Source organism: Paramormyrops kingsleyae, chromosome 8 (assembly GCF_048594095.1).
Source record: "Paramormyrops kingsleyae isolate MSU_618 chromosome 8, PKINGS_0.4, whole genome shotgun sequence".
Taxonomy (NCBI): Eukaryota; Metazoa; Chordata; class Actinopteri; order Osteoglossiformes; family Mormyridae; genus Paramormyrops; species Paramormyrops kingsleyae.
Genome location: NC_132804.1, coordinates 27,740,315 through 27,765,194, shown reverse-complemented (window position 1 = coordinate 27,765,194; position 24,880 = coordinate 27,740,315). Strand labels below are relative to the sequence as shown.

At 41.5% G+C, this 24,880-nt stretch overlaps 3 protein-coding genes across 5 annotated transcripts; all 3 read left to right on the top strand.

Moving 5' to 3' along the window:
* Window positions 1–65: 65 nt before the first annotated feature.
* rpp14 (ribonuclease P/MRP 14 subunit) lies at window positions 66–2,722 on the top strand. Its single transcript, XM_023799543.2, has 6 exons — window positions 66–1,253; window positions 1,511–1,595; window positions 1,779–1,855; window positions 1,947–2,025; window positions 2,386–2,443; window positions 2,587–2,722. The coding sequence occupies exons 1-5, from the start codon at window positions 1,162–1,164 to the stop codon at window positions 2,440–2,442; spliced, it is 390 nt and encodes a 129-aa protein (XP_023655311.1). The 5' UTR covers window positions 66–1,161; the 3' UTR covers window position 2,443; window positions 2,587–2,722.
* LOC111837463 (hydroxyacyl-thioester dehydratase type 2, mitochondrial-like) lies at window positions 2,437–3,426 on the top strand. Its single transcript, XM_023799541.1, has one exon. The coding sequence runs from the start codon at window positions 2,471–2,473 to the stop codon at window positions 2,987–2,989; it is 519 nt and encodes a 172-aa protein (XP_023655309.1). The 5' UTR covers window positions 2,437–2,470; the 3' UTR covers window positions 2,990–3,426.
* A 301-nt stretch (window positions 3,427–3,727) lies between these two features.
* On the top strand, window positions 3,728–23,145 carry pxk (PX domain containing serine/threonine kinase). Of its 3 annotated transcripts, XM_023799639.2 has the most exons (19): window positions 3,730–4,119; window positions 6,533–6,583; window positions 6,809–6,856; window positions 6,988–7,174; window positions 7,593–7,670; window positions 8,144–8,217; window positions 8,695–8,769; window positions 9,837–9,941; window positions 10,617–10,718; window positions 11,163–11,324; window positions 13,393–13,510; window positions 14,085–14,163; window positions 14,278–14,326; window positions 15,159–15,236; window positions 15,439–15,525; window positions 15,622–15,685; window positions 16,339–16,398; window positions 16,805–16,829; window positions 20,675–20,814. In XM_023799639.2, the coding sequence occupies exons 1-18, from the start codon at window positions 4,018–4,020 to the stop codon at window positions 16,819–16,821; spliced, it is 1,536 nt and encodes a 511-aa protein (XP_023655407.1). In that variant the 5' UTR covers window positions 3,730–4,017; the 3' UTR covers window positions 16,822–16,829; window positions 20,675–20,814. The 3 variants fall into 3 exon arrangements, with proteins under 3 accessions (XP_023655405.1, XP_023655407.1, XP_023655406.1); XM_023799637.2 differs by lacking the exon at window positions 16,805–16,829 and having other exon boundaries at window positions 3,728–4,119; window positions 20,675–23,145; XM_023799638.2 differs by lacking the exon at window positions 20,675–20,814 and having other exon boundaries at window positions 16,805–19,170.
* Window positions 23,146–24,880: the final 1,735 nt, after the last annotated feature.

The following is a 24,880-nucleotide window of genomic DNA, read 5'->3' as shown; positions in this document are numbered from 1 at the left end:
GACATTACCGGCATATAAAACATTAAATTTAAGACATGCAGCAAAGGAAAAAATGTGATTCTTGACCTTGTTTAATCTTGCATACAACATAGACTAGTTGCCTTGTTAATTATTTTAATTTGTTCAGAGACAGTTTCACACGCAGAAACTAAGTATATGTGAAAATTAATGCTGTGAGTAAATATGGTATTTTGCAATTTAGGGCAAGCAAATACAATACAATTTCAAGGATTATACACAATCACTGTGTTTAAATATGTACCATGAGCTGGACTGGCATCCTGTTACAGGTGGATCCCTGGCTTCCTGGGATAGGCTACTGGTTCACCGCTACCCTATACTGGATGATAGATGGATGGACAATCATAGGCTTAGCTTAGGATCACTTTACTGTGCCCAAAAGAATGTTGTGACCCTCTCCACAGTATTATTTTAATGTATTGCAAACCTGTATAAGATAGTAAATATGCTAATTTTATTAGAAAAGCAACACATGTTAACAGTTTGCAAACCAGAATTAATAGCCACTGGAACACCGCGGAATGTGCATTAGTGCAAGGGCCCCTGAAAGGATGTGGATGTGTCACCACTAGGTGGCAGCCGTACACCCCAAGGCCTGATAGTCTGCATGTGATTTCTCCCGAAGAAGATGCAGTGCCGTTTGCAATGGTTTGTGGGTATTTAGGCCAGGCGAGTCGGTTTTACGTCCATGCTTGCTATGTTGACAAGGGCGTTCGTGAACTGCTGGGATGTTTTAGTTCATTGGCGTGATGTGCAATTTTTTCCCTCAGTTTAGATTCCACTTTTCTTAATGCAGATTGGTTTTCTATTAGAAAACCTAGTGGTACTTTTTTTATACTTTGATTTATCGTAATGGTTAAAGTTTAATTTGAAGTTGCAGTAGGTAAAAGTTAGCTTGGGTGGTCGTGTCGTACTTTATTACATAAATTACAGTTTCCGTGTGGGTTAAAAGGAGCGCTAACACAAATTACAATTTTCACAATAGGAAAAGCTGTATGAAACGTGTTATTGCTATCGTGTGACCAGGGTGCGTTAGCTGGCAGCTAACAGTCACGTCACGCATAGTTTTCTGTTTAGTTCCCATGCATAGATAAACACGTTATAGGCTGGATCACTGAGTTTCAAGGGGCATATAACATTATGAGGCAGGCTGATCAAAGGCAGGAACCTGCAGCTTACGAACGGCTTGTGTACAAAAACGCCTCCGAATACCACTACATGAAGATATCTCTGTAAGTGTCCGCGCAGCTTCTCCTGATGTGCCGTATTCTTAAATCTAACTGTTGGACATTATGTCAATCAATAAAACACTATTTCATAAGTGGCGTGCATTTGAGATATAATCAGTAAATTTTTAAGTGAAATCAAAAATGCTATTTAGTGTTATTTGGTAACAAGGCACATGAAGGCATCATCCCCAGTGGAATGAAACATTAACTTGCACAAAATAATGTGAAATGAATCGCAGTTGATGACTTTATCTTTACAGAATATTTGAAAAAGAAGGGAAGAGACTCGAAGCAGCTTTTTTCAAGCAATTGATAATCTCCGCCCTCCGGGACCTCTACGGCGAGGTAAACGCTGGACTAATTGCTTTCGGTTATTTCACTCCTTTAGTGTTATTACACCATGTAATAATTTAAGGAATATACCGTACGATCATGCAAATTTGCGTCATTGCTTAAACTGCATTTTTTTTTTACAGCGGTGCTAAAAATGAGCAGGAATAATTACTGAAATTTCTAAATACATTGCAGGTTGGTGCTGCCTTTCCATTTGATGTTTTGAAGTTCGACGAGGCATCGTTGACGGCAATCCTAAGAGTTTACAGCAGGTACTGTTAGTGATTTAATGTGGATATTGTTTATACATCGACTGTTGCATGACAAAAAGGTTGGAGGGTTAAGTTGCATCTTTTTCTCCAGTGGATTGGTGAAGTTGTGGAGTGCCCTGACATTACTGGGGTCATACCATAATGAGTCTTGCGCTGTCAGAGTTACTCAGGTAAATTCATTCTCCACTGATTATTGTATTTGTGTCTCTGTGTGTTTATTCGACTTTTTTCCTCAGCAAAAAACGGCATTAAAATCTTATTTTTTTTTTTTAGAATATTATATATTCTATGGCCTGTGGGTGGCAGTAATGAGACACCACGGCATCATGACTCAACAGAAACGTGTCAAAACATGTAAACATGTCGGGAAAAGAAAAAGTTCTGTGTATGTGATGGTATATATAGTCATGGTACTGGTGCCAGTGGCTTCTTTGTTTGTGTAGGAAATAGTAGTCCCCAATGCTATGATAAAATGTTGAGGCCATGTAGCTACGTTGTGATTCAAATATTTTTTGTCCTGTCCCTTGCAGGTTTCCCCATTTTTGCTGGCTTTGTCAGGAAACAGTAGAGAGCTGGTGCTGAATTAAGGTGCCTTACTCACGAAACCAATCCAAGATGATGCATCTCATGTTTAGGGTCATACGCAGGCATTTTAGTCACATTAACTGCACAGTCACCTCTCCCTTTGACCATGGAACCAAAGGCGTGTGGCTGCACTCACTTAATCGCAGGCACCTCCATGTTGGAGATCGGGCGTCTCTGACGAAGGCCTTCAGTGCTCAGGACGTCGCTGCCTTCGCCGAGCTGACAGGAGACAACAACCCCATCCATCTCTGCCCTGACTATGCGCGGACGACCTCTTTCGAGAAGCCCATTGTCCATGGCGTGCTGATCAACGGGCTTATCTCAGCCATTTTGGGGACCAAAATGCCTGGCAGTGGCTGCATATTCCTGTACCAGGAAATTCGCTTCCCAGCACCCCTGTACATCGGGGAGGCCGTTTTGGCTGAGGCAGAGGTGAAAAAGATCAAGATGTCATGTGCCCTCATCTCTGTTTCCTGCTCTGTGAAAGACAAAGTGGTGATGGAGGGGGAAGTCATGGTGCTGGTGCCAGAGGTCAGGAATAAGGCCTGAGCGTCACCATAATGGGCTGGGGAAACGAAAGACACCATGTTAAAGGTTCCTCCTTTGTTTATGTAGGAAATAGTAGTCCTCCCCCCCCATGCCCCCGTCTGTTCTGAAAAAAATAAAAATATGTGAATTAACTCTGGAATCTTAAGCACTGTTAATCATAGTATAAAGACTTTTGAAATGACTGAATAATATAATTGTTTGGATATATTATGAAATCTTTTACTAGGTTTGTGCTTCAGTGTTTAGCTGTTTTTTTTTTGTTTTTTTTTTGCTTTTTGTTTGACTTGACCTGTGTCAAACCAACACAACTTGTCAACCCATGTTGTGAAGTGTATTTCTAAATTGTATGAAAATAGTTTGCATCACAGGAACAAACTAGTCAACTGTATTTGACAATATATTCATAATGTAATAAATATATATACTTATGACAGCTATTATGGGATTATGATTGATTTTTTTTTAATGCAAGTAATAGTTTTTGTAGGTTTTCCGTCGTATCTTCTGTTTCAGAAGGAACACTGGAACACTGTGTTTGGGGGATAAATGGGAAAACGTAGATTTTTCTGACCATCATAAACAGTATTGTAAAGATCTAAGTGACAAGGTTTAAATATTTCCTTATCCACATACGCTTATAGTCGCCTTTAAGGTTTAAGTGTATTTTATAAGACTCATTTGCTGCCGGTTCCGTGCCGCGGTCCCGGTCGCTGCTGGCGCACCCCGTTTCGGGCCGGACCTGGCCTGGCTTCAGCTTCGCACCTCGGGATCATTACGCGCTTCCGCTCAGCAGCTTAATGAAACATCACACAGTCGCCCGGAGCTCCGTCTCTCCGCCCCTCAGACGCTCCGCAGGTTCTGGCCGGTACAGCTCCGTATCCGGCCGGGGCTGCCGATCCTCCTGAACTGATCCCGCATAGTGAAAGCTGCTGGAAACTTCCGCCGTTTTCGTTTTTTTTTATATATATATATATTCTTCCCCCATCTTTCTCTCTCTCCCTTTCTTCCTCTTTTTTCCTCCCACTGGAATGGCGTTCCTGGACAAGCCGTCGGTGGCGAAGCTCCGGCTCGACGACACGGTGCCGCTGACGGCCGTGATCGAGGCGAGCCAGAGTCTGCAGTCGCACACGGTAAGCGGCGTCGGCGTTTCCCCCACTGTCCAACGGGCTACAGCAGGGCCTCCATACGCGGAGCAGCCGCCAAGCGGTGCCCCGGAGCCGCCTGCCCGTGCTGCGCGACCTGACAGGCGGCCGGGTCGCGGTACGAAGCCCGGGTTTCTGACTCTCCATCCCGGATCGCCGGACCTGTCAGTTGACTTTGTCTGTTTGCCGTACCTGTGAGACTCGGGCTCGGCTGGCAGCCGAGCTGGTATTTTTTAAATGCCATGTTTTCCAGGTTTTGCTTGCATGTTTAAGAGATTATTAATGCTTAAATTGACTGCCTGTTCGATATTTCTGAATATCTCTCTTTCAGTTCCCGCATGACGTGGGCAACATTAAATTCTGGATCTTTATTTTGCCCTGGCAGAAGTATCTAGTAATCGGGTTTTGCTTATTTTTTGTGTTATTTAGTGCATAGGTGTTATTGGTGCGTAAATTTCCTTATTCCTTATTGTTACAAAGAGTATTTCTCACCCAGTTGCAGTTCTGAGTTCGTGATCCGTGTTTAGTTTCTGAAGTGATGGGTTATGCGGAAATCGAAACTGTAAAACTTAGTGTAGCTCTGCGTGTGAGAGGTTTGTAAATAACGATCATTGATCCTGCACGTCCTTCAACCCTGAATTTGCGCCCAGAAGGTCTGGCATGAAAAGTGCTGATGTCCATATTGTCAGGATATAGAGTATGCACTTATTAGGGCAGTTTTGGTGTCGCCGTTTTCCTGTAAAGCAGAATCCAGAATAGAAATTGTAGCTTATTTCTGTAAACTTAAGCAAAATAGTTTTTATAAACAAAGTCTTCCTGTACAATTCTCACATTATTATTATTATTTTTTTAGTTTTTTATTCATAGTAACAGGATCAGACCAGAGAGCCTCTGTGTTTGGGTTTAAATGATGTTTTTGTGTCAGCGAAATTGTCACTTTTGTTGAGGTTTCAGAATTCCTGTTTAGTCATGGGTTTTGACATAAAGGTCCAAATTAGTGTAAACAAAACAGTAAGCTCCTGTTCCGTACGCCGCATCCCTCATTGTCATTATTTACATACTACTCTAAAAAGTAGAACTACATTATGGGATATGCCCTCCAACTAGATATAAGCAGAATAAGAACTGGCGTTACATATTAGGTATTAGATGTCACAGTACAACCTATAATTAAACAATATACAAGGTGTCCATAAATTCTCTTTACGATTTCAAAAATGTATTACAGAGGCAACTCATCAGATTTGTTCCATGTACTTAGTGGTTATCAAAGTTTTTAATCACATTGCAAACAAAGGTAGGGGACATCACTAATCTAAAGCAGAGGATAACTGATGCCATTGCCACCAATGATGAGGGTATGTTACAGCGAACTTGGCAAGAAATCCAGTACCATCTTGATGTGCTTCGTGCGACTAATGGTGCCCATATAGAGGTGTATTAAATGAGGCAAAAAAAACTTAAATATATACGTCTCATTTTGTAATAATTTCCACATATGTGACTTTTCATTTGCCTTTGTAATACATTTTTGAAATTGTAAAGAGACTTTATGGACACCCTGTATATGTATATAGGTAGTGGTCACGAAGTGCTTGTTCCTCGGACAAAAACAATTCTGATCTTAAACCGGATAATTCCTCATTGTTTTGTAGCCTAATTATAGTTTAATGTAAAATTCAGCAAAAACACTTTATATACAATATTTGCACCAATTTTGTTTACACGGGAAGAATGTTGATTGGTCTCTGCGAACGACAGGCGTTACGACCCATTAATAGTGCAGATTCAAGAGTAAATATTAATCAGTAAGAGTTATTCTTGACCGGGAATGTCTTTTGTTCCTTGTTATGTTCTCTGTATATAATCCCCATGGTACACTGCATGCCAGTTTGCACTGTTTATTACAGAGTTTCTGTCCTTTTTGTTTGTTTCTCGATCCTGTATGTGGGACATTTAAAGGCAACACGACCAGTTTGTGACCTGTGGAGTCACGCAGGTGACGTTGTTTCTGATCGGTTAATGTGTATACCAGCATAATTCGAACATGCCTCCACATTACAGGCCAGTCAGGTCTCGTCAGTGTTAACCATTTACACTATCCCTGTGTAACACGCTACCTTCCAGGTCACGTACCATAAAGAATGTAATTAAGGGCACAATACGGTTCTGAAAATGGGGTGTATTTATGTGTGTGAGAGAGTGAAAGGCTACACTGTTATCACAAGCATTTGGTAGCAGGGAGCAGCACAGACAGAACATTTTATGAGACTGTTTCATTGTCATTGCTCACATGATTGTCATTGGCCACATGCGGGCATGCGAGGGGTGGAATTGTATATGTACTTTTTGTCAATCTGAATGATTAGGAACTATTTTTTTCATTTTCTTTTCCAACCAGGAATATATCATTCGTGTTCAGAGGGGTGTTTCATCAGAGAACAGTTGGCAGGTAAATTTCTTTTTATTGCAATTTGGTATTTTAACCTTTAAAATGAGAACTTAAATGTTCTTGGTGTTGTTTCCGAGCCTGTTGCTGTTTGTTTTTGTATATCGCTTGTTTGAATTTACATTTTGTTAAAGAAGTGAGCCTTTACCCAAAAGTCAGTCAGGCACAATGTTCACAATAATTGAGCTTTGTTCATTGTACCAACCACTTTGACCTAAATATTTTCAGGTCATAAGGCGATATAGCGACTTTGACATGCTGAACAACAGCTTGTTGGTAAGTGTCTCTCTTTTGACTGTGATCGGGAACCATGCTCACTGATGTAGGTGGTGTTCGCCGCCTTTAATTTCACACCCCCCCCCCAAAACTCACCTGGGGCAAATGAATGCCTCTCCCTCTCCCTGCAGATCTCTGGGATCAACCTGCCTCTTCCGCCCAAGAAGTTGATAGGAAACATGGACAGGGAGTTTATCGCTGAAAGGCAGAAGGGCCTGCAGGCCTACCTGAACTTCATCACCTCGCACCACATCCTTTCCAGCAGCGAGCTGGTCAAGAAATTTCTGGACACTAATAACTACTCTGCAAACTACACGGGTGAGACCTGAGGAGGGTAGATGGTGTCAGCAAGGTTTGCTGAAGCTGTTTGGGTGGGTTGGCCCTCCGCTCGGTATAACGGTTTGTATTCTAGCCAAACCAAATCATGGAAGGTTCTTATTTTGTGCCGAGTGAGCTTTGCGTGTTGGCCGTGTGTGGCTCAGCAAGCTGGATTGCTTTGCCCATGATTGGAAAATTGCTGGTTCCATCCCCGAATCAGCAGACTGATTTTGCTGTTGGGCTCTTTAGCAAGGCCCTTAACCCTTGGTTCCTCCCAGGGCTACCTGTCCCTGCACTCTCAAAGAAAAAAAATAATGTTGGAACAAAGCATCCGATAACTAAATTTAAATCTCATAGCTTTTGGATAGATTATTGGCGCACGTTTTAGATCGTCCTTTCCCCCCTTCTTTATTTACAGAAATAGCTTTACAGCAGGTGTCCATGTTCTTCAGATCTGACCCAAAGTGGGAGGTAGTGGAGCCTTTGAAGGATATAGGTGAGTGTCTCCTTTTCAGCCTGAAAGTGCCCTGCTGCATGCTGGGAAAATGTAGGCATGTAACTGGCCAGCTGCAGATGCATCAATGCTGTCACCTTTGTTTTATTAAGGCCAGACCCGTTTCACAAGGCTTAGAGTTTTCTAGCATCACTTACAGGATGTGGCCTTTTTAAAGAGACATGCGTCAGCACATTTCCAAAATTAATTCTTTTTTTGCTGTTTCTGAGATCATCAATGACCTAAAGACAGCCTTCTCCGAATATGCTGCAGTTTTCACACACTCCTCATGTAGTGCTGCAAAAAACTTCCGTGAAATTTCCAAAACTCACTGAGTTCACAGAAATTCTCTTAAACGAATTCCGTCGACTGTGTGAGGTTTAGAAATTTGCTCTTTGAGTTATTACTTATGCCGGCGTCTTTGGGGAGCAGCTTCTGAAATAAGAGGGTAACGGTTTCTCCTCTTTGCGTGTTAGGCTGGCGGATACGGAAGAGGTATTTTCTAGTGAAAAACAAAGAACAGCCAAAGGAACGACAAGTCTTAAGCTGGGTAAGTGCCGCTTTAACCAGTACTGGTTAGGAGCCTGTGTAACAGGCCTCTCCACGTGTGAGACCTAACCCAGATCTACCTTTCCCCATTTTTTACGCAAGATGCAGATTACGTAAATAGCTGCAGCCAGTTATGATCGTTTGCCGTTACCCTCTGCAGCACTTACAAAACTCCCAAGGTTACTTTTCACTTTGGCTTTGCTGTCAAACTTTACATGTATATTTACTATGACACAAGATACTGTAAAAATGTTGATTCATTCTCGTAATTGTCGACCCAACACACCACCCAGAGTGATTTCACCCTTGAGCAAGGCTCTTAAACCCCAGTTGCTCCAGGGCCTGGGTGACCTCGCTTTACATTGATTTTGATAACAGCATCTGCTAGATAGATTTTAAAAAGTTCATTTGAGTATTTGGCCGCTTGTTTCGCATCCCTGTTTATCTTGATGCCCCATACTTGTCTTAACCTCTTCAGGTTGACCTGGGTCCTGATAAATTCCTGTCAGACAAGGACCTTCAGTCTGCGATGAAGCTCCTTCCCACAATCTCGGTAAGGGCCGACTTCCTCTTTTCCCGTTCTTTATCTATCTTTATCTACCCCCAGCCCCCCCCCCCCCCTCTCTTGGGAGCCTGTGGGCATTTGAGTGTTTAACCAGAAGGCATAGATTACACTTCAGCTGTGAAGTAATTTCGGTGGGGCTCGGTGACACCCAGCCGACGGCCGGGATGCTGGGAAGGTGCCACTTTCTTCAGCGATAAATGCTTCACTTTTTCTACACTTTGCTCTTCCCCACCCTGTGTTCATCACACTGCTGCAGTTTCATCTCTGTCTTCAAGGAATTATGGGAAAGTGGGCCATCATTCTCCTGATACCTTAAACACGAATACAAGCCCAGTGGACAGACAGCTTTTATATTGTATTGCATAGTATTATTTAGACATTTATATCATATTGGTTGCTCTTGTATTGATTTGAACAGCTCTTCATTCAGGTTCCTGTTTTGTGTGACTCAGTCGGTTAGGCCTCTGTGCCTCAGCCTCGACCCTCAAGCAAGGTCCTTAACACCCCAAAATGCTCCAGGCGCACTAGAAAAATGATTTGACCCTGCACTTGGAACCTGAGCTTTAAACTATGTGGTCATCTCAAAGGAGAGCAAGCTAGAATAGGCGATAAGAAGCATTCCAGTGTACCTGTACTCTTTTACTCATAATGGATCATTTCATCATTGTATTTCAAATGCATTGTATAGCTCTTGCTCCATTGCTAACTTGTATCTATTACTGTTCACTCTTTGGAAGTTCAGTCTAGCCACAATTATGCCTAGTTGGCTCCTTGACAACCATATCCTTGTGATGCACTATCTGCGCCTCAGAAGCATCAGGAAAACAAACAAATGCAAATGCTCCGTCCTTTTCTGGTACTTAACGCATGGATGTTTTTCCCTTAGAAAAAGTCCCCGATTCCATTTCTGAAGAGTTACCACGACGTGCCTTACCATTCACGATCTTCCGTCGTCTTTCCCCTAATAGCTTGACTGCTCTCCAAGTTAAAACACGGTTCCCTTTTGAATCGGTCCACTTTATTGATTTATTACTTCCCTCTCTATATCCTTCCAGAACCCTTACATCTTTCCTGTGACCTTCGCCAGCACCAGCGAGTCCTCCGCCCTGCTGATCCGTGTCTTTAGTGAGAAAGGCACGTTGCGGGATCACATATGTAAGGTGAGGCTTGTCATTCTTTCTCCTGCCTTTCGGACACGTGTGATGCCCTACGGGATTTTTGGAAACACACAAAGCTCCTTTTCGATCCTTCCGTGTTCAGGTTCCTCTTCTCCGTGCTGATCACCCTTTTCACCCAGTGCTATTTTGGCCAGGCAGGAGTGTCTGCCTCGCTTGACCAGCTATACAGTTGAATGTGTGATCGTCGTTCACATACTGATAAAGATGAGATCAGCTATTTTCTGTTTTTTATGTCAGCCTCCCATTTGACACTTATTGCCTATTGCCCCCCCCTGCACCTGCGGCACAAGAATTTCACTGTGTTCCTCAGAACACGTGACAATGAAAACTTGACACTCAAAAATAGTGCATGTGAATTTACACTTGCAGTGGTTAATTATCTCACTCGTATTCCTACGCGTGTTGGCCTGGGGGGTCCAAGCACTGTACCAGTGTTTGCTCCCCAACCTGACCTGACTTGAGTTGTATTACATTTATCATGGATCTGTTGTATCTTCTAAAAATGGTGGACCTTTCATGTGTTACTCTGGTTGTTCTTGTCATGCATTCTTTTAAATGGGGGAATGGGGCACTGTTGGGTGTTAGTGTCTGCACTGGCTGTCGCACCTGCCAATCAACAGCAATTTGGTTATGTTGACGACTTCCTCTGTTCCCAAGGTGAAACCCAGAGAACCCTTCCTGAAGAAGTACTGTAACCCCAAGAAGATCCAGGGCCTAGAGCTTCAGCAGATCAGGACGTTCGGAAGGCAGATACTGGAGGTATGGTGACTATACGCACTGTCGTCCCCATACCTCAGCGCTGAATGAATGCATCAGTTAACAGTCATTTTCTGGGTTGGAATATCATAGTGATGTTTCACTGTTGTTTGCCCATTTAGTTTTTCCCTTCCCCAGAGTTGCATGGCCAGTGTAAACTCTATAAAATACTGTCCATATAAATGACAGTCTGTTGTGATTCTGTGTCGGTCTTATATAATGGCTTCTGGTTCCCCTGTTTACTGTCACGAACATACTTTCCACAGTCATGGCATTTCAGTCTTATCTTGCATTTCATCAATGTCTTTTGTCTCCCCGAACATCAACCCTGTACAGATAGTCTGCTCCAGGTTACAACTTGCAATGGTGACTGAAAAAATCCAGCATGGCATCACAACCATTCCGAAACTTGGTTCAAAATTAACTTTGTTATCCTTCCTAAATCAGGTCCTTAAATTTCTTCATGACAAAGGAATCCCTTATGGACATCTCCACGCTTCCAACGTCCTGATAGAAGACGACACGTGCAAACTCCTGGACATAGAAAACTCGCTGCTCGGCCTTCCTTCCTACTACCGATCTTACATCACACAGTTCCGGAAAATCAACGTAAGTTACTGCTGGTATTCTGCTACTTGGGGCAGCATGTGGCTCAGTGGCTTAAGACTCTCTGCTCATAATTGGAAAGTTACAGGTTCAAATCCCAGGATCAGCAGAGTGATGTCACCATTGGGTCCCTGAGCAAGACCCTTAACTCTTAGCTCCAGGGACTGGCTGACCCTGATTTCGCAAAAATGTACATTGAATAAAAGTGTCTGCTAAATAAATGTAGCTAGTTAGTAAATGTAAGTAGTAGTAACAGCTAAAAGTGGATGCTGTGATTGGTTCTTACCAGAGGTGGAGATTTCAGGTCCAGAGAGTAGAAATCTAGACAAAGATTTCGTTTCAACCAACCAGTTGATTACTATGGAAGCCCGTTTCCGACAGGTAGTAAAAAAAATATAAGCCACGGAATCTCGCAATTGCGACTTAGTAAGTCACAATTCCGACTTTATATCTCGCAATTGTGACTTTATATGTCGCAATTGCGACTTATAAAGTCAGAATTCTGACTTTATATCTCGCAATTGCGACTTTATATCTCGCAATTGCGACTTAGTAAGTCAGAATTCTGACTTTATATCTCGCAATTGCGACTTAGTAAGTCAGAATTCTGACTTTATATCTCGCAATTGCGACTTAGTAAGTCAGAATTCTGACTTTATATCTCGCAATTGCGACTTTATATCTCGCAATTACGACTTAGTATCTCGAAACAAGTTTCTAGCTTTAATAACTTTTCACGGAAGTAAGGTGGGGCGTTTTTAATGACAGAATCGTGTTGTCCAGTACACAGACAACGATGCACACCGATTACGAAACACGTAATCAAGCAATTCAGCTGTGATACATTTACTTTGTCCCACGGTGCACTGCCTAAATCACACTTTACAACTTACTTATGGATTAATTTGTGTTATCAATTAACTGTCAATATGTATGAAATGGAGCAATGGCATGTAATATGGATATGATGTAATAATTAAACTGTTAGACAGAAAGTGATCTTGAAAATCCAAGGGGTGTGCATTGTCCCCCAGACTCCACTGATGAAAGCACACTCAATTGGACATGGCTGTCCCATTTTGTTTTAGAGCAATTAACCCTTTAGTGCATTGCCCTTATGGCATGTAATATGCACACAGTGTATTAATTAATAGCTGTTTTAGAGAACGTGATCTTGAAAATCCAAGGGGTGTCCATTGTCCCCCAGGTTCCCCTGATCCATGCACACTGCATAGGACATGGCTGTCTCATTTTGTTTCGGAGCTATTAACCCTTTAGTGCATTACCCCTATGCCATGTAATATGGATACAATATATAATTAATAACTGATAGAGAGAAAGTTATTCTGAAAATCCAAGGGGTGTGCATTGTTCCCTGTAGTCCACTGATCAAAGCACACTTCACTAGAAGTGCCTGTCTTGTCTAGTTTTAAAGTTATTAACCCATTCATGTATTGTCCCATTGCACATTATACGGATACATTCAAACATTCAGAAATTAAATAAAATTTGTACGTAAAGCAATCTGGGAAACAAAGGGGTGTGCATCAGTCGCCATGAGCCCAAAATGCTAAACCACCCTGTCATTACAGCTGACAGCACCTATAATATTAGCTATTAACATGATTTTGCACAAATCACGAAATGGTTTGAAGCGCAAAAATAATCGGTGTGCATCGTTGTATGTGTACTGGCAACACGATTCTGTCATTAAAAACACCCCACCTTACTTCCGTGAAAAGTTATTAAAGCTAGAAACTTGTTTCGAGATACTAAGTCGCAATTGCGAGATATAAAGTCGCAATTGCGAGATATAAAGTCGCAATTGTGACTTACTAAGTCGCAATTGCGAGATTCCGTGGCTTATATTTTTTTACTACCTGGCGGAAACGGGCTTCCATAGATTACTCTGTGACTGTGACTCTTTATACTCAACTGGTTGGTTGAGTACTCTCTGGACCTGAAATCTCCACCTCTGGTTCTTGCATATTCTTACATACTCTAAAATAGGCTTCATGTCTGACGCCATTACATCACATTTGCTGATTTGCTGTGATTTTGGCCGTTTCAGACGACAGAGAGCATCGACGTGTACTCATTCGGGCACGTGCTGTACGAGATGACATACGGGAGGCCCCCCGACACGGTGCCCGTGGATCACTTCCCTCCCGCTCCTTCACCATCTGTGGGTCGGTAACGACTCTGACCTTCTCTCTGTTAATTGCTAATGTGTGTGTAGCGTAGGTCAAAGGTCAACATTTGCATTTAGTTATTGAAGAAGGTCCCCTAAAAATCAGATTACTCCAGAATGAGAGGGTTTCTGATCTGTGCCTCTTTACGTGTTAAAATGGTGATCAAATGGTCAAGTTGCATTCTTGGTTATGAACTGTTTACCCTTTTAGTGGAGCAGATTCATACCATTTAATGTAATGAATGCCTCTAATTAATTAAATCCCATCCAAAACATAACTGGTGCAATTGAGTTTTGGAGGGGGAACCAGCAAATCAAACTGTTAGCCTCCAGCAACACCTGTCTAAATAAAACAAAAAAAAAGCCCTGTTTCCTTAGTGAATTTAGCCTTTTCGTTAAGTGTTCTGCTCTTAGTGAAAGCCAAGCTGAGTTACAGCATCAGCAACCGGAGTGGTGCTTGGTGTTGCGAAAATGATTCGTCATCATTGGGTGGATTCACTAAGGAAGGGGGGGGGCGGGCTCGGAAATGCCCCAGAGGCTAAGTGTCACCCAGTCCCCTATCTTCCACTCAGTGTCCGTGCTGCACTCCATCCTGTCTACGGAAGCTTGCAAGACCGGGATGCCCACGGTTGGCCAACTCCTGCAGACGCCGTGAGTAACTGCCGCGCTGTGGTTTTGATGATGTCGGCATGCCGCACTCCATACGCCATAGTCCGGTGTCTCCCACGTCCCTGTGACACGTTCATTAATTCCCTCCCCCACCAGGTTGTTCAGTGACATGCTGCTAATGAACTCCGAGAAGCTCCAGTTCAAGGTGAGCGACGGGTCAGAATGGACGTCAATCCCAAAATGCATTTCCCTCAGTTTAAACACCACCAAGTACAGTAACCCCATCACACTGGTGCATTTTGCGTTTCACGGTTTCAGTTATTCGCGATTTGGCCGTGAGCAATTAAACTGGAAAATTTTTGGAGCTTGTCGAAAGATTGCAGAAACTTGTAAGCCAAAAACAATACCGAAAATGATTTGGATCACATAAAATTATATAATATATAAATATTCGTAATGCATAATATTTGTTAGTGTAAGTACATACTGTATCTTTAATATTAAAAGTCCTGGCTGGGGTGCATCCTGCATCGCTGTTTCGGCCCCCAGCCTCACTCACGTCAGCTGTCTTTTTGACCGTGGAATCTTGCCTTTCTCGTGGTAACTTCTAAACTTTTCAGTGCCGTAAATTTAAAATTAAAATTTCCAAAATATAGTGCTCTCAGTGTGTGGAGTAGTAACTTTGTACATACAGCGGCATTATTTAGATGGTTTGTATATTATATAAAAAGACCTTGATAGGAAATCTCAAAGTAATTTGACATGCAGTGAGTACAGTACAGTACTGTTTCATTTGAAATTGATAATAAGTAGACATTTTATGTCATTGCTCAGTTTAGCAGACTGTTACGGGCATCCAAGTATTATTCGCGAATTGTCACATTCGCAAGGTTCTTCCGCCCCTAACCCTTGCGAATGTGTAAGGGTTACTGTGTAGCTTTTAATGTTTTTTTTCCCAGTATGAGACTCCTAACATTGATACAGCTTTATAAACATGCCAGATTGCAAAATAGCATTTGAATTGTTCTCTGCTGTAGATTACGGCCAAATTGAAGGACGCCTTGAAAATCGCCAAAGAAAGCTTGGAAAAACGCTTACAGGAGGAACAGAAAGTGGTCAGTGTTTCCCCGCTGTGCCAGACAGTGATCTTAAAGTCGCACTCTGGTCTCTCCTGGGTGCTGCTTGGATCTACTTTTGTGTTCACGGAGCTTTGTGTGTATATTATGAATTCCATTATTCAGAAAAATAAGATTTCGATAGGCAGCCTGGTGTACATTGGGTACAGGCAGGTCAGCGAATGGTCGCTCTCCCCTACAGATACATCAGCACCGACGGCTGACCAGAGCCCAGTCACACCACGGGTCAGAGGAGGAGAAGAAGAAGAGGAAGATCCTGGCCAGGAAGGTCTGCCAAATGTCTGCAGTGAATCTCTTCTGACAGAATGGACCTCTTTGTGGCTGTAATATATGTCAATTATACACCATAAATGAATTGTTTCAGAAATCCAGACAGTCGGCTTATGAAAATGAAGAAGACCTTTCTGCCAAATACAACAACAATTCTGGTATGTCGTCCAGGGGTAGCAAGTCAAGAGGGGACATCCTTGGGATTGAGGTTCTAAGGGCTGGGCTTTGAATGCATTTCATGCAAAGGAGGTTAATGTGATAGTTTCATATTGTCTTTAACTCTGCACACACCAAATGAATGAGGTGGTAACTGTATTATTTTGAGGGGTGACATAAAATCTAATGCAATACCGACATTAGCTGTTGAATGTTTACGAAGAAAATTCCCTTCAGGCACATTAGCAAAACAATGTTACACTGATCTTTTTGGTCTGGGGTCCGTGGAAGTCTGTAAATTTCAAATCTCATTTGTCATCTGCAGTGTTGATAGTCTGCTTTGAGTAAAAATCCTGTGTTTCTTTATACCTGGGTTACAGCACTCAGATATCACATGACATTCTTGCCTTTTTAAATTTAGTTTAGGGTTTTTATTGAAGTAATGAAATGGGCTAAAGGAAGTTGTTATATATCCATGGAGTTTGTTTTATGACTTAGTGTAATGACCTATATTAGGTTTGGTCTTGAAAAACAGTTTCAGTGGACTTTTCTCTTTGTGAGCTGCTGACCAATAGTGGGGCGCAGATTTAAGACATGATGCAACAGATGCTCACCCCCCCTCCCATTTTTAAATTTAGCTGAATGTTCTCCGCAGGTTCGGGTGCCAGCTCACCTCTGACATCACCTTCGTCCCCCACCCCTCCCCCAATGACAGGTAAGCCCCTGGGTCACGGTACTCTCTTCCCCACCCCCCCCATGTTGACATGTAATGATCTGTGCTGATGTTTTGTGTTCAGATCAGAAGCATGGTTGTTGCTTTGTGTCTCCAATTATGGACAGTGACTAATTAAATCAATTGTAGCCTGGAAACCCAATCGAGACTAACGCATTTGTAGTAGATCACATCGATTGCAGAAATAATGATTCTTCTGTAAATTAATTTTTATATCATTTTTAGCGCGTGATATTCTTTGGTCACATGTAACAAGGTGATTGATTCTCCATTTTGACTAATTGGTGACTGAACATGTGATTTAGATGGACATTTCATTCTGATTATGTTCAAATGACCAGTAACGTTGACCTGCCTCTCTTTCCCTCCTCTGCTCTCTTCAAATTAGAGCATGCTCCATTTTGAACGTGCGGGTAAAGTAAATCATTACTGACTCCTCCCAGCCTTAAAGCTGCAGCACCTTCTTTCAGTAGCAGAGCTCTCTCCCCATCCGTTGCCTGTCTGGGCTTAAGCTGCGGATGCACTGACTACGTTTTCTAAAAAGAGATGGAGGCGTAAACTAATTCCTGCACTCACATTTCTTTAGGTGGCTGCACTTTTGCGAATTGTTTATGCAATAAATTTTTTCAGACATTGTCTATACGTGAATTTTACCTTAATGTTTGTGGTTGATATTTAATTTCTCTGGTGAGAATTTACAGTAAATGAAGCATCATTTGGCTAACCTGTTAAGACAAAGATGCCTCCCTGCATATTGCAGCGAGGAACGATGGTATTGTAGTCGGAGAATGAGAAACTCACAGGTCAATACATGTAAATGTCATGCATAATTTGGTCCCTGATTTGATAGCTCCGCCCACTTATAAAAATCAAATCATCCTGATGGTTGCTCAAACCTGCCAGCTTGGCTTTGGCTGATTATCATCTTCAACCAAATTGGTCAGTAGTTATGTTTGCCAAGTCTACTAAATCTTTGTTACTTTTGCTTCATCTCTTTTGAAAACAAAAAGCAATTTTCATACCTGCTTTGAAAAAGGTTTAATGCACCTTTAAAAAGCCACAGTCTGCAAAGTGAACCGCTTGAAGGCACATTTGTAAATGAGTTATGTCAGATATTCCCCCCTGTAGAGAAGCACACGGGAGTCTGTCTCGCTGTGTGCTTCAGCGCTGTGCTCCTGTCCTGGCTGTCCTTTGTTCGTGGTCGTGTCCTTGTCTTTGTGCTGAGGGGACAGAAAGTGGGGGTGTGTGAATAGTTAAAGGTGAAGTCCGGCGCAGCTCACAATCGTGGGTCGGTTCTGAGTGGTATAATATACCACTGCATTGACCGTCACTTTGTCTGTCAGGTGCCTTTGAGTTGCTGGTTGCCGGTGTTAGGGACATTGAAGGTGAAAACTGATAAATGAGGGTGAAATTTAGTGGGGAATCTTCCTAAATATTGACAGGAGACAAGTGTTTGCCTTGATTGTGCTTACTGCATGCCTCTCACGTTTGCTTTGTTGATCTGTCTTCTGCATGAAATGTTTTAACTTCTGTAGACATGTTCAGGGCTGGATGTTTTACTTGGGTTTTCGTTGATTCCTTTCGAATCGTAGCATGTTCTTTTGGTGTTAAATTGCAGTTCCGCTGTCATTCAAAGGAGACTATATGAAACCCAGGCGTCTGTGTGTTCTGGCGCCCTTGGATGTTGCATTTACAGGAGCCCTCGATTATTTATTTCTTTGGCTAGTGCGAATATTCAGCAAGAATGGCATTTATATGAAGAGAGTAGAGAATCTCTGCTCTCCAAATAGAACATAAGCAGAATGTTCTCTGGACTGACAAGTGCAAGGAAAACTACTTGAAAAGTAGGATCTTATTCCAAAAAGTAAGAACAGATTGTCACAATGGTCATTTCTGCTTCGGGAGCTGGACAGCTGGCTGGCGTTGAATTTATTAGAATATTCTAGATTGCCTGCGGCTGGAAACTGAAGCAGAAATAGGTCTTGTGGCAAGAAAATGAACCAAAGTGTAAAGTATCAAATGCATATACTGGAAACTTCACAGTTTACACTGACCTAGACAAGGTCGGAACCCAAAAGAATATTGCAGTGGCATATAGATAATTAATATTCTGTCACATTCTGCTTTCTTTCCTCTTAAGCTTTTTGCTTGTCTTTTTTTTTTTCTCCTCACTTGCGTCCATATGGCAATTGTCTGTTTTTGTGTTTCCGTTGTCTTTCCATGAAGTACGTTTCATTTGTCAGTAGGTGTCTGAATGAGTCTGTAACTGCCCATGATCACAGAGATCATTAACAAACCCACTGTTTTATGCATTGGTACTGTAAGGAAAAGTAGTACAGATGTCCCAATGTTCTTGGTTGATCATTTGGATACAGACAATTTTAGCAAGTTATGATCTCTGAAGATAATAGGGGTTCCAGTCGGCACCACTAGGGTGCTAAGGAAGATAATTCAATTGACAGTGGCCAGAGAAGTGGCTGAGCTACCATTCGTTCTCACAGGAAAGTCTCCGTCCTGTCCTGTCCCCTCCCTGCCTCAGGATCCTCACACTCCAGGGGGGCACTCTTTATATGCAAATTCCCTCACAACACCTACACACAGTACCATGTTGGGGAGGGTCTTTTGGGGTATAAAGGGGGGTGAAGAACTGCCCTTAATTTGTATTTGAGCTGCCTTTCAATACCCGGTGTATGTCTACACTGTATTACATTATATTATTTTTTTACTGTTCAATAAACCACCATTTTGCTGAAACTGCGGAGACTCTGCAAGTGGATTCCTTACAGTACACACACATACACACACACGTTTGTATCCATATCTTTGTGGAAAAACACTAATCCCAACAATGACAACGTTAACCCCTACCCAGACCTAACCATTATTCTAAGTAACCAAACAAAATACAAAACTTTTGGCATTTTTGATTGCAGTCACAGATTTTTATAAAATTGAGTTACTAGAAAATAAGGTTTTTTACTGTCTGGTAACTGCATTGTCAGAAAAAATCCAGAATCCCATCAAGCAGTGATCAGAAATTCCTTCCTAAAATTATAAGTGTTTGCAGGGAGAAGCCTGCCACCCATCTTCACCTTTACTGGCAGTTGCATGAATACCTTTAATTTTTAATATGTGTTGCCTAAAATGAGCCTGGCCAATCAGGAGTTTACTGGTCAGCCATACTGGCCATTCTTATGGAGCTGGTAATAATATACCAACCAAAATTGTCCTCCCTGAAAATTTGTCACACTTTTAACCCCTGAAACCAGGATGCAAATATTAATCGCACAAGTCCCTATGACAGCTTGTTGTTGCCACGTTTCATGTTTATTGTTTTTTTTTCTTTTCTAAAAAAACAAATGAAGTACAAGCATAGAGAAAATAATTTTGTCACTGTGCCCTATGTCTTGGATTTTCAGTTTTGTTTTTATTTAGGGAGGGTAGGACATGGATTAATATACAAATACATATAATATATAATATGCTAAACCAAAAACAGTTGTGTACAGTGTGATTTTACTCCATTTTTTAAAGGTTTGCAGTGTTCTCTGTGCATGATTTTGCCAGTCAGTGTGGTTATGCTCATTTTAATGAACAGTATCCTGCTGTATTTAAATCTGACATCCTGCTAATTAAAAGACTAAGTGAATAGTGTCATGGGGGGTTATTAATAGTTAATGTGTTAAAGTATGCTATAGGATCTTAACACTTCTCAGTGAAACTTCTTCTTCTTCTTGTTTAATCTCATATCGGTTTGCTCCAAACATCACTATTGAAAGCTCATTGAAATATAAACCAGCGTTTTTTTAAATTTTATTATTTATTGGGTGTGTATATGAAATTTTATGCTTTTAGAAATTACTCAAACTTTCCATTGATGTTTCGGCTGACAGGTTTCCTTACTGATGGGGCTTCCCCCTCCATAGGGGGTGGGGGGTGTGAGTGTGACATTTATGGGGTGATGGACTATACTTATCACTATTGTTCAGTTCTTGGATATCAGTATGTCAGGACTGGTATCCCGCCCGAGATACTCGTGATTGGTCAGGCTCTGAGATAATCTGCACCACTCAGTACATATATTCGCTTAAGCTGAATGTCACCCTTTTTAAATCCCTCTTTTCCACGTTTTGCTTTCTCCCTGTCCAGTACTGAAAATTAATTCATGTGTAATTCATTACATGCATTTTAAAAGCTAGTTCCCTCCTTCCTGTTTCTAAATGTTTGCCTTACTGAAAATCCTCTGCTTTGAAAACAGGAGCACCACCAGCACCACCACCACCACCTCCTCCTCCCCCAGCTCCACCTAATGAGCCCGGCCGCACTCCCCCGCTGCCGGCCGTGAATGGTACGGGCCGGGGTGCCCTGCTCAGCTCCATCCAGACCTTTAGCAAGGGCAAGCTAAAGAGGGCTGAGATCAATGACCGCAGCATCCCCAAAATCTGAGGGGGGCCTCGTTCCCTTTGTGGCATTTATGCTTTATTTTTTTTCCATTTCATTTTTTGTAATATTGATTTCATTTTTGTAGCCTTTTGAGACGTCCTTTTTCTTTGTTTATGTCTGGCCACCGGGTCTGAGGAGTGCCGTCCGGTCATATGCAGAGCATCTTGGGTACCGTGACTTGAGCTCCTGTCCTTATTTTTTTTGCAGTACTTCCTGTCATTGTAAGCCCCACCTGTGAAATAAGGTCACATTCAGGCATTGTTAATGGCAACCAAAAAACTTGTCATTTGTCATTTCTACCATTTTACTTCGGACTAATATATGCCACAGTTTTATCATTTAAAGAGCCCTTTTTCTTTTAGTTAAGTATCAGAGGTTTACTGTTGTTTTATATGATGCTGTAAGTCATTCAGCATTTACCTTGGTGCCTTTCAAATAGTTGATTAGTCCAGCATTTCCATGGTGCATCTGATGCACTGAACATAAACCCCTAGTAGAACAGCATTTCAAGCACTTCATATTACCTGTGAGGGAGAAATGTCAACTTTGTCCTGAGACAGATCCTGTCTCGCACAGGAAGGTGTTTCTGCCTGCCTGTTTGTGTTAGGATTGCAGTGTTGATGATGAATGTGTTTTGAACTGTTTTTTTTTAAATATATATATATATATATATATATATCATTCCTTTGGAGTGTCCTGCTAATAATATTCCTGCCTTTCAACATTTTCAAATGTTGGAATCCGGGAAGTTTAACATTATTAATATTATCTTAAAAAATACTTAAACCTTTTGTGCCCATTTTTTTTATCATGGATAACTGATCATTGTAAAATGTTTATAAATGTAGAAACATTTCAGAATCTAAGATTTTCATACTCTCAAGCAGTCATACTTGATCTTCAGTGAAATAACAAGTGGTATGTATAATTATTCAAAACTCTTGTGTAAATGATTTGGAGTTCTCTAGCCATGCCAAATCCACATGCAGGTGTCTTCAGGGTGTCCTCTTTGCTGTGTGGAATGTGTTCACAGTTTAAGGACACTTTGTGAATGAATGTGTTCTCATGTTCTCCCTGGTTATTCTTTCTTTGCTCAAACGCATCGTTAAGGAGTTTCCCAACGCCTTCATACTATCAGAAGAGTCTGAGACACTTTTTGTCTCTTTCCACTCCCAAGTTCTCCAGGTAATGTTTCCCAATTTTGCTTGCCTGAGAAGCATTGAGGAAACAACCTTTTTTGAATTCCTTACAAGGGTTAGTGACATGGATACAGTATATTACAGCAATCCATTGTTCATCTTCAGTAGGTATACTGTCCGGTATTTCTGTATATATCAGTGTGTTCATTTGCAGGTTCGTGAACACTTGTGATTTGAATTGCATGAGACTACCCTGACGTGATGTCTTTTCACATTTTTTTTAAAGGGGTTGAAAGTAAAATAGTTTGAGTACACAAACCTTCTGCACACATAGGTGAGCTTGGTAAAATGCTGGAAAAACCTCAGAGAGGAGAGTTGTGGACGAAATAGATGAACATAGTGTGGTCATCATAAGTGGGTCAGCTGCCTTTGTGGATGAGCATGGTGGTCGTGGGCTCCAGACCCAACCTCCTGGTTCAGTGCTCGTGGCCGATCTGTAGTTATGTAGAAAGCGTTCATTGGTTCGTGTGTTTTGTTTTTTTTTTTCTTGTAGGAGCCATGTGTCCGCACTGAGCATTCTATATTTAATATGGCTACCGTGATGATACTGGTTTACTTTATGAATGAAGAATAAATCATATTTCCTGCTTTAGAGTCCCCAATTTATAGACAATCTCATTCTCTCTAAAGTTTTATTATTATACATATATATATATATTTTTTTTTTTTTTTAAAAAAAAGGTCTTTAAAAATGCCAATGGGGATAGAATTGCACTTTAGTATGGACTTCACAGACCTTTCCTGATTCAGATTTTGATCTTTCAGTTTGTGGTTCAAAATATAAGAACTTTTTCTTTTTCAGGGGTTCACTTACTACCTGTTATGCTTGTAGCTTATTCTAACATTTTTTTCTGCCTGAATACATGACCATAAATGTTGCTTTTGCCGTTTCCCGTTTCTGCAATCTTAATGTGCCGTTTTCTTTTTTAGCTCTGTAGCTAAACAGGTTTACCGCCTTGTCAGAAGTATTGAAACAGATTGGATTATCACAGAAGATGGTGACATTTGTATATATGTTTAAAATAATGCTATGTAACCTGCGATCAAAATTGTGACTATTTTATTAAAATAATGGAAGAATACTCAATGGGTTTTAAAATTGACTTTATTTCAATCTTTCAAAATATATGGGAACTGTGGCCTTTACCTGGCATTTAGTTTAATATTCTTATTAGGAATTGATTCATTTCTATTGATGAAATTTTATGGATGTAGTATTAAACTATGCATCAAGATTTTAACATGTTAAAGCAATCTTATAGTCAACAATTAAGACGGACAGCTTGTGAATTACTTTAGTCAAAATCTGAGCATGCAGCAAATGAAAAAGATTCATTATTTTTACACATGGTGGCTGCACAACACTATGGAATTCTACCCATTGCATTTTAAATAAGGTTAGACATATATCATAATCATCCACAAAAGGATGATCATGCAGCAGAGATCCATGGTTGTATAAGTAACCAATGAAGTAGGAATCACCTTGTGGACTCGTCACTTAGAAGGCATACGGAAAAGGTAAGGGTTAGGACAATACTGCGAGGCCAGAAAAGAGATCATTGGATGGAGCGTGTGATGTGACAAAGTATTACATTGGCTAATCTCACCTCAGCCAAAACAATTAAATACACATTTACTTTTATTTATCAGACGTTATTGGCCAAACAAGCATACAACCATACAATGAGAAACACATACTTTCTTGCCTACACAACGAAAAAAAAAACATCAGATAAAATTATCTCTGCTGATTTGGATCTAGACGGATTGGAAGATTGCGGACGGTGGAGAACATCATCGGGTCATCGCTCCCATCTGTTCAAGAACTATACCACTCACGTTGCCATAGCAAATCCATTAAGATCATAAAAGATCCTACACACCCAGCACATGGACTGTTTGAACTTCTGCCATCTGGAAAACGCCACCGCAGTATACACTGCAGAACAGCCAGATTTAACAGGAGTTTCTACCCCCAGGCCATCAGAATACTAAACTCTGTTAAATAACCTTTTGACCTTTTACTCTCCTACCTATTGTGCACTTTATAATCACTGATAGGTCTCAAGTTTTCAATCTACTTATATAGTGCAATAACTAATTCACTGTGAAACGTAGTGCAATAATTTTTCATAGTATATATCACCCACAGAATATATTCGTGTATATATATTTATTGTTTGTACTTTGCTGCTTTTTGTTGCCATGCTGTCTTAACTACCTCTGTAAAGTGAAATGTCTGCATGTTGTATGTATGTTGTCTTGAGTGCACTTGTCCCTTATGTCCGCACATTGAGCCTTGGAGAAACGCAATTTCGTTCTGCCTGCATCTGTCTTTGTACTGTTGTATGGTGTGAATGACAATAAAGTTTCACTTCACTTCAAGACTGGGAGGTCATGAGGTCGCTGGAAAGGGGTGTGTGGCGCTCCCGGTCTTTGCAAGAGGACGAAGGTCCAGGTCTTTAGAGTCCTGGTGCTCCATGTCTTGCTGTATGGCAGTGAGACATGGACGCTAACCAGTGACATGAGATGAAGACTGGATTCCTTCGGTGCTGTGTCTCCTAATTAGGAGAATCCTTGGGTACCGCTGGTTTGAGTCGAATGAGCGGTTGCTAGAGGAGTCCCGAATGAGGAACATTGCCTGCATTGTAAGGGACAGTCAGTTACGGCACTACAGCCATGTGGCGCGTTTCCCTGAGGGTGATCCGGCTCACAGGATCCTCATTGCTGAGGACCCAAGTTGCTGGACCAGGCCAAGAGGACACCCACATAACACCTGGCTGCAGCAGATGGATGGCCATTTCCGGAGGGTGTGACTG